General features: G+C 38.4%; 1 protein-coding gene across 1 annotated transcript in view; it reads left to right on the top strand.

Annotated features, from left to right (window-relative positions):
- The window catches only part of SORCS3 (sortilin related VPS10 domain containing receptor 3), a 652615-nt gene that overhangs the window by 350957 nt on the left and 286715 nt on the right, over positions 1 to 14943 (top strand). The window contains exon 4 of the mRNA XM_042460847.1: positions 8926 to 9084. Within this exon, the coding sequence (XP_042316781.1) occupies positions 8926 to 9084 (159 nt within the window). The remainder of the gene's footprint in view (positions 1 to 8925; positions 9085 to 14943) is intronic.

The following is a 14943-nucleotide window of genomic DNA, read 5'->3' as shown; positions in this document are numbered from 1 at the left end:
CCCATTGTGTGTGAAAAACTACCTGCTTTTGCAGGTTTTTTTTTTTCTGGTTTTTAAATCGTGTTTCTACAGTGGATATTTGCAGTTTGCCCCTGTATGATAAACTCCAAAGAAAGAAAGCCTTGTGGCTGTGTGTGTGTGATTGCTGTTTTTGCACAGAAAATAGTAATCATGAAAATCGCACACATGACTAGATGGAAACAGTGTATTTTGGGGGAAAGAATCCCAACAAACTTGCATGCACACACAAATACACACACATACACACACGAATAGCCACTTTTAAAATGTAAAATGCTGTATTCTGAGTGAAAATCACATGTTTAACCATGCTTTTTTAATGTTCAGTAAAATAGCAGTCTTGCAGAAAAAATATCATGTGATTATTTCTTATGCAAGATTGTTGGGTGGGGGGTGTTGCCCAGAAAACTTTAGTCTTGCACAAACCACACATATAGCTATCTGGCAACAGTCTTTCTGGCCCCATAGGTCTGATTGAAAATCCCCACACATAATTCTGCTCATAACAATTTCCCAAAACACTTTAAGCAGTATAGTGTTCCCAACAGGAACAACAGGAACATGGAAAATATTCACCCTCATCTGCAAGGTAGTAGTAGTGAAATATTTGCTTCCCTCATCTGGAGGGACAAAAAAAGTGCAAGTCATCAAAACTATTATCATAAATCTTATTGGATTTGTGTTACCTATTTCTGTTTCAGCGGGATCTCGTTCTTCTTTCTGGATCTGCACTCAGGCATCCACTTTAGACTGTGTCCTTGTTAACAATTCACATAGGACAATTTCTGTAGTCAGGAAGCCATATCAGAACAAAAGTCATATTCTATTCAAGTTCATTTTCCACAACTTTACTTACAGTAATATACTCCTTACTTTCTCTAATCTACAGAGAAAAACAATATGTAATAAAATGTTCTAGAAACTAGCATGGTGAGCCATAATTTCCTCTTTAATAAAGGACTGCTCTTTAATCCAATATTATAGAAAATGATTAGATCTTAAAAGCCTATAAATTACATTTGACAACACTCTGGTGTTCCTTGTGGCAATTATAAATGGTGGTGCTGGGCATTGGCAGAGAAGCACATTTCTTGCTAGTGTTTGTTTATTGGCTTTTAATGAAAAGTGATTAATCTAAATCACTATTGGGGTGGATCCTTTACTGAAGACACATAATGAGAAGAGGCAGGTCTGCCCTTTGACAAATGTAAGACATTCTTTTTGCACACACAAAAGGTTTTGCCTTTTAGATGGGGAGGGCTTCTTTTTCAGTGGAAAGAGAGAAAAGATGGAGATGAAGAGCCCTGGACTCATGGGATTAAATTAATTGTTATTCCAAAAATGCATTGCATCAATAGTATTTACGTTATGTTTTTTAAAATTAAAATATGTATATCATAAAATCTCAGAGAAGCATACAATTAAATTAAATTTGAATAATTTCAAACTGAAAACGTTGACATGCTCAAACAGAGTAAGAGTACATCTATCAATTTTACAAGTTAAAATAGTGTATGAACAGTTTGCATGTATATAGCTGGATAAAATCCATAGAATCCAAAGACTGGACTAGGAAGGACATTCTGTAACCAAGAGGTCACAGCAGAGAAGACAGTAAATATTAGAGTGGACCAGCCATTCAACAGATATTTGAATTGCTTGTTGAGACAAGTAATTGGAGTCTTGGTGTGGCTCTCTGTGTGTGCATGTGCCTTCAAGTAATTTCAGACTTATGGTAATCCTGCTTCTTTTTTTTTTTTTTTTTTTAATTTAGCCCATGAGATTTCCTCAGAGTGTATTTATCAGAGTTAGGTTTGCAATAAAAGTTGATGCTGGCTTCAGTAAAGCAATACTGTTGGGATTTTAGCATTGTTGCCTCATGTTTGGAACCAGATGATTGGGAACAAGTGAGAGGAGGCTTTCAGGCTGCTGCCTAGAAAGTTCTTTTGGTGTCCGGTGGAAGGTTTTTCCTAATGAGCAACTCAAAAGAGGCTGAATCAATTAGTTATGGTCCATAGAGAGCACACGCAGTGGCTGTGATTATGGTCAGCAATGAAGTACAGATAGGTTCCGTACCGTAAGCCCTTCCAGGGAAATCCTGGCTGCTCCCCTCCTTGTTGTCATTCCTCTGGCAGACAGAGCCATTTCTCTTCAAGCAGGCCTCCAGTAACTGATTGCAAGCTGTTTTAATTTTAATTATTATTATTTGAGATGTTTTAAAACAATTTTAATTGTATTTTACTACAACTGGTATTAATGCTCATGGGAGTAGGAAATGTATAACCTCTCATACTGGAGAGGCTGAACTTTCAGAGAAGCTGTTTTTGTTGCTTCTGTGTTCAGGCACGAACCCTCTGTTGTTGCTACCTGGATTTTCTAAGGTTGGTTGTCAGTGGAACATCCCCATTCCATGTCATGGCAAATAGCTGGGACTTGCAGAAAATATACTAAGAATATACTCTTTCCCTACATAGCTTTTTATTCATCATAGGATAACAAGAATTTTGTTCATGTGGTCTCCACATGTTAACTGAATATATAGATGTAGGGGTGAAAGATCATTCCACTGGCCCAATCCCAACCCTTAGATGTTCAGCAGGTGGTCTGAACACTGCTTCTATCCATCCAAAGATGATCCAGCTGTGTGATGTGGGAATCCATACGTAACCTGAACAAACATAGCTTCTTTCAGACTTTTCACTAAAAACAAAGAGATTTGGAGTGAGTGAATATAATTGGGTGAAATGTCAACATTCACCTCTACATTTTCATCTGAACAAGTGAAAACCACAGAGATGAAGACTGAGTAAATTCATCTTTGATTCTGATTTGTCTTGATGTCTGAATTGTATATGTTTTTTGTGTGGAGTGGATTGGACTATTTCTTGGGTTTGATTCATTAGCCTTTGCAGAAATAGACTGCACTTTTCTAAGGACATATTTGATCTTATGGCTATTTTATAGAAGCTTTTCCCTGTAAATATATGCCAAGCTTCAGCAAAGCGCAGGGCCCAGCTGGTCAAAATTCAGGGGAAGGACTCAAAGGGCTAGAAGTGGGGAGAGGGGGTTCACTGAAACAAAAGGATGCATTCCAGGAATGAAGAAAAGATTGGAGGAATTATCCTTACTAATGAGATGAATCACTAAAAATAAGGAGAAAGGGTAGAAGTGTGTGATAATATCCAGATGCCTGTTTTATGAGAAACCCCCCCCCCCACTTTTTTGTCTGCTCAAGTTATCATGCCACACTGGCAATATGCAGCACTTGGAATACTAAACAAAGTGAACCACTGTGAAATATGGATACCCATCTGCTATGTATTAGCATTAAAAACTTTGTGACCTTCACATATACAGTAATAGAACCTGAGTGGCCAAAACAAAAAAGAAAAAGAAAAAGAAAAAGAAAGGATGTTGGAATATCAGGTTGCTGAATAAATATGTAGATCTCATATCTGGCTTCTATTAAAGAAAGCAGCAAATTCAGTGTTGAAGCTAATTGGAAAAGGAAATGAAAATAAATATAACACTTTTATACAAATGCATGATGTGCTTATGCTGGAAATACTGTGTTCCCTTTGGGCCACTAGGCCTGAAAAAGATGTGACAGAGCTGGAAAACATGCAAAAACCTTCAACCAAAATTATTAAGTGGCTGAGGCATATGCCTTAAAAAGAAAGGCTGCAGTGTTTGGGACTGTATAGTTTTTTAAAAAAGCAAGGGGGGATTATAGAATTTTGTATAACATTGTGCAGTGTGAAGAAAGTAGATCAGGGTAGGATTTTCTCCTTCTCTGATAATATTAAAACTCGGAAACATTGACTGGAGCTACATCTTTTCTTACTTTTCTATGACCTCAGAGCAAGAGTCTGTGAGGAAATCTTTAAAGCTTTATTTATTTGCTAACCTTTAGTGGTATTGTAATGGAAAATCTGTGTACTCCCAGAGATTCTTCTTTTTAAAACCAGTGTCCTTTGGAGATGTTTTACTTTATGGCAATCTTTGATTCTCTCATCTACTCTGAAGATGTAAGCAAATGTTACTAATGTGATACAGATGTTTTTCTTATCCCCTGAATGTAAATAGATCAGGAAACAAAACAAGTCCCAAATGGAAGCTAGCTTGAATCCTGAAAAGTTGATTTGATTTTTCAGATGGGGATTGGAGGTGAAAACCTTTCCCTTCTATAGTGCAAAATGTAAGCCCTTTGGGAAGCAACAAGAAATAGAAGACCAGGTTTGTATTTCCACGGTATACTGAGTTTTTTGTCATGGCAGCCCTAGAGATTATGAAAAGGTGATTATTCTTATAGAATTGTGTTTTGCTGAAATGCAACTCTGAGATTTTCAAAAATGATTTTAAACACTGGTCTTAAATTTTCTGTTTGCTTCTACACTAAGAGATGTCCCAGGACATTTTGATGCCTGAGGTGATGGACATGATTACACCTTTTTCTCTCCCCATTTCATGGAAAGAGGTTGATGATTCCAACAGTTGAATGTGAGGTTGTTGTTTTTTTGGCTATGTGGCCATGTTCTGGAAGAGTTTATTCCTGACATTTCGCCAGCACTATGGCTGGCACCTTCAGAGAATGCTGGCATGGATGTGAGTGGGTTATATATATTGTATGGCCCTTGGTTGAGAGGAAGTAATTTACATGTTAATCTCTGGTCTCTTGTTGAATGGCAAGGCCTCACAGTGTCTATTTAATTAGTGATCCATTGTTGTGAAAACCCCCGACTCTGGGTAATTTCCAATTGCATGTGCTGGGTCTTGATTTTGGTGTTTTTCATGACTTGTAGCCAAACTTTGTTTAGTTTAAGAGTTTCTTTTTTCCTGTTGAAGTTGTCTAAGGGCTTGTGGATTTCAATGGCTTCCCTGTGCATTCTGACCAGATAGTTGTTGGCATGACCCAGAATTTCAGACAGTTGTGTTCTTTGAAGATGCCAGCCACAGTGCTGGCGAAACATCAAGAATAAACTCTTGTAGAACATGGTTACATAGCCTGAAAAACCAACAAAAACTATGGATGCCAGCTGTGAAAGCCTTTGACTCCACAGCTGAATCTGAATTCATCACTCAAGTCAGGAAAGTGTTATCCACTATACAAGGAGAGCAACTGGTGTAGGGATTACAGGAAAGGCTGTGTGGCACACAGAGCTCCGTCTTTCAACACTTTACCACTATTTCTTTCTCTTGAATATCTGTGGTACTCAGGCACCTTCCTCACTTTGCCTAATGACAGGTCTGCTTGGTCCTGTCTATCCTACTGCAACTGTAGCAATATTCCATACACAGGGCAGCATGTGTGCCATGATTCCATGAGCTCAGGGGAAGAAAAAATGAATCTTGCATTAGGACACAGAATTCAGCTTTCTACAAATCTTAGTATTCAGTTAAAGAAAAGGTTAGGTTTTAGCCTTTGCATCTGCTCTACAAAAATATGCTTGGAAACAGACCTTATGTTTAATGGAGAATTCTTACTGTTTGAAAATACAGGTTCAAGAGACCCTGCTGAGTTTGCAGAGGCCTCAGAGGAGCTGTTAAATAAGATAAGAGGTGGGGGCTTTCATCACTTGCATAGATGCTTACCAGTATGTCTTTCTATGATTATTAAACCTAGAATATATTATGCAAAAAAGTAAGTACTACAGTATAAATCATAGTTGGTGAAATTTATACAGAACATGGAATTAATCTTTTTCTCCTTGCAGATTTTGTTATAAGGCTAGAGCACAAACCATAGAAGACTTAAGCTATCTAATATTTGATTATAGGGATATCTTGGCCTTTGCTTCTCTATATGGCTAAGCGTACAGTAATGGTGGATTCCTAGGGAAAATGCTCTCCCTTTGTTTCTTTGCCCACATTGGCTGATCCAGGGGTAGGCAACCTTTTTGAGCCGGGGGCTGGGTTGCTGTCCCTCAGACAACTGGGGGGCGGAAGCCAAAAAATAAACAATTAAATAAATTTTAAAAATTAAATAAACAAATAAACCAGGACAAATGTAGGACAAAAATTTCAAATGGAGGACACTTTTTTATAAAAGGAGGACACACTAAAATTTGCTGGTTTTTTAAAAAAATGTTAATATAAATGCATGTTTCGGAGGCTTCTATAGACAATTGCACCCCTTGCCCACTGCTTGCCCCCCTTGCCTGCCGCTTGCCCCCCCCTTGCCCACCTCCTCCTGATAGGCCAAAGGCCCCACGCCTTCACACGAGAGGCCAAAGGTTCCGGCGGCAATCGGCAGCAGGACCGGGATGGGTCCGGTCCCAAGGCCTTGCCGGGCCGCATCCGGCCCGCAGGCCGCAGGTTGCCTACCCCTGGGCTGATCTATGAGTAATGTATACCGTATATACTTGCCTATAAGTCAATCTCATGTATAAGTTGAGGTCGGCTTTTGGGGCCAGCTGAGTGTCAGACCTAAGGAGGCAGCCCAGCTGGGAAGAGGCTTGGGGGATGAAGGCTCGCCCTTCCTCCTACCGTATTGACCTGTTTAGAAGTCAACCCCAAGTTTCTCGGCTCCATTTTTTAACCTAACTTTATGGCTTATGCATGAGTATATTCGGTACTTAAAGAGTATTCTGTTCTAGTAATATTATGTTATCTGAAGTGTGTGAGTGTGTGTCTGCGTGCATGCGTGCGTGCACTTATATATACAAACAAACAAACTTATATATTAGCCCAGTAGTTCAGTCTTTGAGCCACTCTTATTTGGCATATTGAAAAAAGAGTTAAGGACTGGCATTCAATTGACTTAAGTTAGACTTACAGCATCACAATACAATTTATTGGTCATTGAGGAGGTTGCAGTTCTCTATAGAATATGCAGTAACCCAAATCCCTACTGCAACTGGCCTTTTCTCATCTCCAGCTTTTCCTGGCTGAGGAGCAAGAGACAAGGGTCCAGCAGTTTTCTGTAGGTGGGCACAGAACAGTGACATTGTGTGCAGCACCTCCAGATCCCTGTCACTATGTCTCCAGGTATAGGGAAACATCTGGATGCTTGTTTGCTGCTTCCTCTACTTCATGTCAACCAGTAAATGCTTGGGTTTGAAAATTTGTAGCAGAGAAAATGTAGGTTTTGGGTGAGGGGTTATATGGGAATTGGTTTTATATCTCCTTGCTACCTTTTCTGATGCAGGATTGCTGTCAAATTTTAAGGTTTATTTTGGACATCATTATAATGTTTTAATGAACACATTTTAAGTTTTAAGCATGAGTATTCTTAGCTGTTCAAGAAATGTTATGAATCCATAGACTTCTGATTTACCAAACCTAATGAACCATTTTGTAGCTATTTCCATAGAGAACTAGAATATATAGTCGTCCTAACTATATTTTACGAGTTTAACAATCCCTAATTAAGACTCACTAGTCATATACCATGCTTTGAGGCTTTATTTAAGGGGGAAGTAGAAATTTGCTATTTTGCTATGTATCTTACTTTATGTATCGCCCCTACGTTTAATGGGACATATTGCTAACATAAAAATACCATGCAAAATAATTTCGAACGTGCCAGATTTATTTAACATAGAAACAACACTTAGTTTTTATTAGAATCTGCCTGCCATCAAGAACAAGCTACTTAAGCATTCATCTGGAGAAGGATCGCTGGTTTTTCTCGATCCAGTTCAGTTTGGTTTTGACTATATGCACTGTCTATTTCTCTTAAAAAAAATAACGATTCGACTCTTAAGATAAGAAAATGAATGGAAATAATTTTTCCATCTACTCTGTAGACTTGCATATTCAAAGCATATTCTTGCTTTGAAAACAAACAAACAAACAAACAAAAAAATCTGCTCCTCCCATTAAAATTCCTTTTATTTCTTAAATATCTAGCACTGAGGTAACTTAAAACTTCATTTGAGCATTCGGAAAAAGTTTAGGCATCCAAAGAAAAGGAGCAAGCAAAGTTACCAAAGAAATGTGAACACAGCCAAATATAAGAACTCTAGGTGTAAATGGTTATCAGTGTTTCACTCTCTGCAACACTATAAATTTTGAGATTGAAGGAAATTTTCATTTGTGGGCAAATTTCTTATTTGTGGCAAAGGGAGCAATACCCTTATTTTGCCCACCCGCAAGGAGGGCAAAATCCCTATCCCTGAAGAGTAGATAGGAAGATTTTCTTGCATGAATTTACTTAATTTAACATTTAAACTCTGTCCGACTGCCAGTTCTCCTTTCTTGACCATTGTTTCCATCCCATATAGCTTAGGAGCCTCTTAACACTCACTAGGGGGGTTTGAGGCCTTCAAGTGGCTGCAGAAAGGAGGAAAGAATGGGAAATTTCCTTCCATGAACTACCTTGAGTTGACACATCATCCAAGCCAACATCAAAAGATAGGACAAACTCCTTTTATTTTTTCTTGCCAACTTCTGTTAACTTGGAATTTTGCATTTACCAGGAGCAAGAAAATGATTTCTTAAATTCATAAATGAAAAAAAATGCAATTTTGCAATAGAAAATGAACAATATTTTTTATTATGTATTGTAGCAACACTATTCAAAATATGTGTTATTTAGTCGCAAAGCACAGGAATACTTTCATTCACTCATTGATGCTTCTGTACTCAGATTCTATGTTCACTTAATTTACTTTTGATGAAAATTAGCCCATGAGCATTAAATTCGAATGTACTTTTCACATGGAGTCTTAACTGACGTGTGCATGTGTGTGTGTTTGTGTGTGTATGTACATTTTCTTTCTTAAGTTAATTCATGCTTATAGTCTTTGCATAGTGTTGCAGTTTGTTACCACAATTTATGGTGTGAAAAACTTTATGGGGTTCTTCTTGGTCAAAATACATAACAATAATATCAGGGTGATACGAGATACATTGTTAAACCTATGAGGTCTTTTACCCTGTATTTTCTTTCTCCTCATGTAGATAATGCTATTGAGCGATCCTGAAATTGAAAGTAGCATAATGATTAGTAATGATGAAGGTGCCACCTACCAGAAATATCGACTCAGCTTCTACATCCAGAGTCTCCTCTTCCATCCTAAGCAAGAGGACTGGATTCTCGCATACAGCATTGACCAAAAGGTACATTGCTCACTGTCTGTTTGTTCCTATTTACTTTTTATCTCTGTGTCTTTCTCTCATCTATGTATCCCCATTTCAGATGTAACAGTAAATCTGGTGTTGTGTACACTAGCAGAAGTGCCCTTCAGGCTCGTACATGGCTCCTACTCTTCAGTACATCAGAAGCATCCACTTTTTTGTTCAAATTAGCAAAATCTCTCACTGTTTTCTGGCATTCACCTATACATGCTTATGTTATTCTGATTTACAGTGAATAAACAGTGGTCTCATGCATAGTGCTCCTACTTCAGTTTATCCTTGGTACAAATGGGTAAAACTAACCAGCCAGCTTGTTCTGATATCTGAACCTGAGATCCCAATTTGTTTCCAAACAAGGCTACATTGTAAGCCATAACAAGAAACCCTGTCTGATGAATAAAGTTTTGCCAAGATGAAAATAAAATAAAACAAAAATCAACTGTGACAGTAGTACACAGAGAAAGTGTATGTTACATGGATCAGCTGCTGAAGGAACTAAACAGATTGCTGCAAAAGAATGAAATAATAATAAAAAAGAAGTCTTCATTCAGAGTTGTCACAATCACATGCAGCAGGAACATCCAGCTTTGAAAGACATGTCCAGTTCCCCATGGAGAATGCTCATCCGAAATCCTTTTTCTTTTGGCTTCATAACCCCCCCACACACATTTCCCACTTTGCCAAATTACTTTTAATCTGTACAGTTTAAAATGCTCACTGTGGCAAAGGGCAACAGTCAGAGTCTACTCAAGCAATGATTACGGGGAATTCACTCGAACATCCCCCCCCCATTCCTAGCCCAATGCTGTCGCTTGAACTATTTGGATCTCTTCCCTGCTGTTCACCCAGAACAGCTGTCATCACTGTGTACGCTGCTGTTAGCTCTGTCTAGTACACGTTGGAATAAAGCAACAGACCTTCCTAAGGTAATCTTACTTAGGTAGATTGACATACTTGGTTTTACTGTATCAGAGACTACACACACACAAAGAGAGAGAGAGAGAGTTTCTGCTGGATGTGAGGACCATTGCAAGATGCACTCCTGAATCAATGATACAAGCAAAAGAAGTGTTTCCATAAGCTTGTCTAGCAATTTGCAATATATGTTTGCCCAAGAAAGCCATGGTTCTTATGTCTTCTATTGTCTTTACTTCATCAGACAGTGTAAGTGAGCAGAAGAGATGTCATATGTCAAAGTTCAGTGGTAAATTCTAGCCTCTGCAAAGTCCCCTTTCTTTCAGATCACTTATATGATATTACAGTCTGCCCTTGCCTTACGTGGGGGATCCATTCTGGACCCCTCTGCGTAAGACAAAACTTGGGGCTCGTGTTCACCGCGTGGTCGTGTGCGTGGGCCCATTGGTGCATGCATCATTCTCCCGGCGGCTTCCACATAAGCTGGAAGCCACCTATAACGAGCCAGCGTATGGCGCAGGCTCACTGTATAACATCCAAACAATGGTACCTTTATTGGACCAACCAAAATACACAATTTATTGGGCCCAATAAAGGTATCATTGTTTGGCTATTATAGGATTTGCTATATGGCCAACATGGCTACCCCTAGATGTTATATGATATTAGTGTTTTAAAATGCAACACACATATTGCAAATTTGTATGCTCCTTAGTTGCTGGTACTATTGCAGTACCCTCTCTTTTCTATAAAGCTATCACTGCCCACTAAATTAGTATTCCACAATGGAGTGCCACTATTGTCACTCTTACTATGGTAGTATAAGACCATACATTGTCCTGAGGAATGGGTCCTTCTTCAGAATGAGCCATTGCAGGCAAGATTATTATTATTATTATTATTATTATTATTATTATTATTATTATTCATTTATATAGTGCTGTAGATTTACACAGCACTGTACATACAAACAATTAAATTGATAAAAATGAAACCTGCCAATGGCGTACATTCTACAAAATGCATATAAAACAATAGATAATAATACAAGGTAGAATTAGATAAAAAAGCAGACAACAAAATAAAAATATCAAATATCAAATATCAAATCAAATATCAGATCTCAGATAACAATTGGATAAACAATCACACAATGCCTGGGAACACTTTCCTGAATAATATAGTCTTCAACTCAGTGATGACCCATGTTCGTGGGAGAAGGAGGTTCCAGGAGTGAGGGGCAGTAATTGAGAAGGGACGAATCCTGGACTGAGCAGTGGAAATCCTAGGCTGGGCCAGCAGACCTTGACTACCAGAATGGAGGGTACGAGTGGGAATGTGAGGAGAAAGAAATTTAGATAAATAAGGAAGAGCCAGCCTATGCAGGGCTTTAAAAGTCAACAACAGGAGCTTATATGGAATATGGAAGGTGAAGAGAAGCCAGTGAAGAGATGATAATAGAGGACAAACATGGTCAAAGCAGCAAGCAGATGTAATAATGCAGGCAGCTGAATGTTGGACAGAAATCAACAGATGGAGGTGAAAGAGAGGAAGCCCTTCCAGAAGAAGATTACAATAATCTAGTCGGGAGACCACCAGGCATGAACCAGGGTCTTGGCAGTAGAGGCTGAGAGAAATGGACAGATTTTAGCAATATTGTAGAGAAAGAATCTACAGGCCTTGGCTGTGGCCTGGATCTGGGGGATACATGACGGAGAAGAATAAGAAATAAAACCAAGACTACGGGCTTCCTGTAGATGGCCTCCATGTAAACCTTAGTTACTGCTTGTCTGCAATTACAGCAAATATTTTTCAGATTTTTAACTTTTTAAACAGCATCTTAATTGTGAAGTGGCCACAGGTCAAGCACTCTTTAGGATAGCTTTGGCCACAATGTCTCACTGTGGGGAAGGAACCTTCCCTCTGAGCAAGGTATTGTGGCAACGATGGCTATAGTGATTATGAGAACAATTGTGTTGCCATTGCTAAGAGAAAAAGATCTATTTTGGCTTGCAGTGGTGGTGGAGTAAATGGAGGAAGAGACTCCATGCTTCCAGTATTTTTTAACCCATTCTGATCAACATTAGACCACCAAATTCAGAGATGCAATGAATGGCTGTCAAAAATACGATGTGTTCTATCCCAAATGTGCAGCATGAGGATTTCAAGAGGCTAATATGCTCCCCAATTCCCTCACCCACTTTTTAAGCATCTATAGACATCCTATAGAAACTGAAGATGAGGAAAATTGCAGATGATAGTCAGCAACCGTTCTTCTCCTCCCCCAGATATATCATGTGCTATGTTCTTGGCCAGCCTTATGGGACCTTGTATTGGGACATGAAAATTCACTGTGAGATTCAGAAATAATTTCACATGTAGGTTACCAATGTTAGATATATTAGAATAATCAAACTCCCTGACCACTCATTATCTGTGTTGCTTTCTTTGAAGTGGAAAAATGTGGGCAGTTGTCAGATGTACATGGTAGCAGGAACATGAGTGCAAGGCCTCTCCATGTCACACTGCAAATTTTTCAAAAATCCTTCTTTGCATTACCTGCTGAAGCCTGCAAAAGGGATGGGGAAATTATTTGCTTCAACAAGTACCTTTGCAAAGGGTACTGGTCCACATCAGTAGCCCATTGAATAATATGTGTCAGTCTCCTGTGCTGCAAGATGCCATAGTACCCAGATATTTCTGCTGCTTGGGCTAAGTAATTTAATACAATTTTAAATATCTTAAAGTGTTCTATTATCTACCTTGTTAACAGAAGGCTTCAGGTGCACATTGCTATTTCTCTGATGATGCCATGGTGACATTTGCAGATGCTATGCCCCTGTAAATGAGAAACCTTTTTCTGTGCAGGCAGTTACAGTATGAAAGGACATAGTCAAATGTCACTCCTTTTACAATTGCAGATGTTTAATCTAGGAACTCTACAGTACAGATTGAAAGATCCAGTATATCAATCTGAAGTCCATAAACGGTTTGCTTTTAAACTAGAAAGGGAGTTCTTAAACATGAAAAATTGACTTTCTGTAATTGCACACAAACATCTTAAGAAAGTGACAAATGGTGAGCTACATGGTATGTGATATTCAGTGGTAATCCATGACAGGATGGGTTTGACTTAGAATACTTGCTCTAATGCCCTGGTGTGTGAGGCAGTATAAACTCTGTGCCCAATATTAGGTTGAACAGGGAAATTTTTGTATCTTGATTAAATTTGTTTGGGTTGGAGGGAAAATGGAAGAATATTTTTCTGGGTCTGGATGGTGGTGTATGCAAATAAGTTGAAACACTTCAAGAACTTACATTTGTGGTCTTAGTGGAACATATTTCCTTGAAATATCATGGTATCAACCTCAGTGAATGAGTAAGAAGAAACAAAGTCTAGTCATTTCAGAGGTCTGAGGGTTTGAATGAAATCCAGCTTTGGTTTAGCAATATGCCTAGTGAATTGTTGGGTTGTAAGAGGACAGTTTGGTTTATTTTGGAGCCAAAACCACCCTAATCTACTAGTGCTACGCCATGACTACGTATTATGGAGGTATGATTATTGCTGTTATTTTCCTTCATGTCAACAATTAAAGTGACCCTATGAGTGAGATACTTTAGGAAGCCCCAGTTTCCTAAATGTGCAGCATGAGGATTTCAAGAGGCTAATATGCTTTGGGGCTGTGGCTTTCTTAATTGAATCAATGCATTTGAATTCTGGTCTTCCTCTTTTCCTACTGTTTTCCACTTTACTGAGTAGGATAATTTTTTTCCATTGACTCGCATCGTCTCATAATGTGTCCAAAGTAAGTTAGCCTCAGTTTGATCATTTTGGCTTCTAGTGAAATATCAGGTTTGATTTGCTCTTGGATTCATTCATTTACCACATTCTACTCTCCCATCCAGCTAGACTTTTGGGTAAACATATACAGTTATGCCTGCTGGAATTTTGTTCTTTGGCATTATTTTCCTTTGCTTCATCCTTTAGATCCTTTGTTACATGACCCTAGATTTTACCCTTGACTTAGCCACAGGTCATATAAAAATCCTTAATTGTGACCCCCAAACTTGCCTTCGACTTATACATGAGGTCAACTTATAGTCGAGTATATATGGTATAGAGTTAGATAAGAAACCAGAGAAATCTAATAAACAGTGTATCAGTAAAGCACCTGCCATAGTGTTGCTAAGCAAACAAGTTCTAAAATGAAAGAGCTTGATAATCAAAATTCTCATCTTCCATCAAGCATATTCATCATCAAGATTCTTCATTAATCTTTATTTTTTTTTAAAAAAAATCACCTATCAGTTGCTGAATTAGATGTTTGAGATAATACGGCAATGTGCCATTTGAACACACCTGGTAGTCAATCTCCATCCCAGCACGGTCTTCCCAGTAATCACAGCACTATAATTTGAAAGTCTAATTCCAAACATGGAGTCATCATGGTTTCCTAGACTGCATAATGTCTGCATGCATTTAAAGGGTGACAACAAAATGGGTTGCATGTGGCAAGAAGGCTAAAGTTGCAGATGCAAAAACTTTAAGAGGCTTCTCAATGTTGCTATGTATGTATTCCTCCCCCCCAAAAAAATATGTCTACTTGCACAGTGAATTAAGACATGAGTCTTAATTTGCGGAACTTCTTGGTTGTCTGGACCATTGATAACACTGTTAATTCTGTGTTAAATAGTTTAAAAAGAGATAGAGGTTATTATATGGATACTTGTAGAAAAGTCTGTTTGTTTAAATACCGTTTCTCTTCATATTGAATCAGAATAAGCAGAGCTACTTCACCTTCAAATCAGTACAGGCTGAGTATCTCTTAACTGGAATTCCAAAATTCGAAATAGTCCCAAATTCAAAATTGTCCACATGGGTGGCTGAGACAGTGACATCTTTGCTTTCTGATGGTTTAGTGTATA

Source organism: Sceloporus undulatus, chromosome 3, assembly GCF_019175285.1.
Source record: "Sceloporus undulatus isolate JIND9_A2432 ecotype Alabama chromosome 3, SceUnd_v1.1, whole genome shotgun sequence".
Taxonomy (NCBI): Eukaryota; Metazoa; Chordata; class Lepidosauria; order Squamata; family Phrynosomatidae; genus Sceloporus; species Sceloporus undulatus.
The sequence above is the reverse complement of the archived record's forward strand: the minus strand, read 5'-3'. Positions and strand labels throughout refer to the sequence as shown.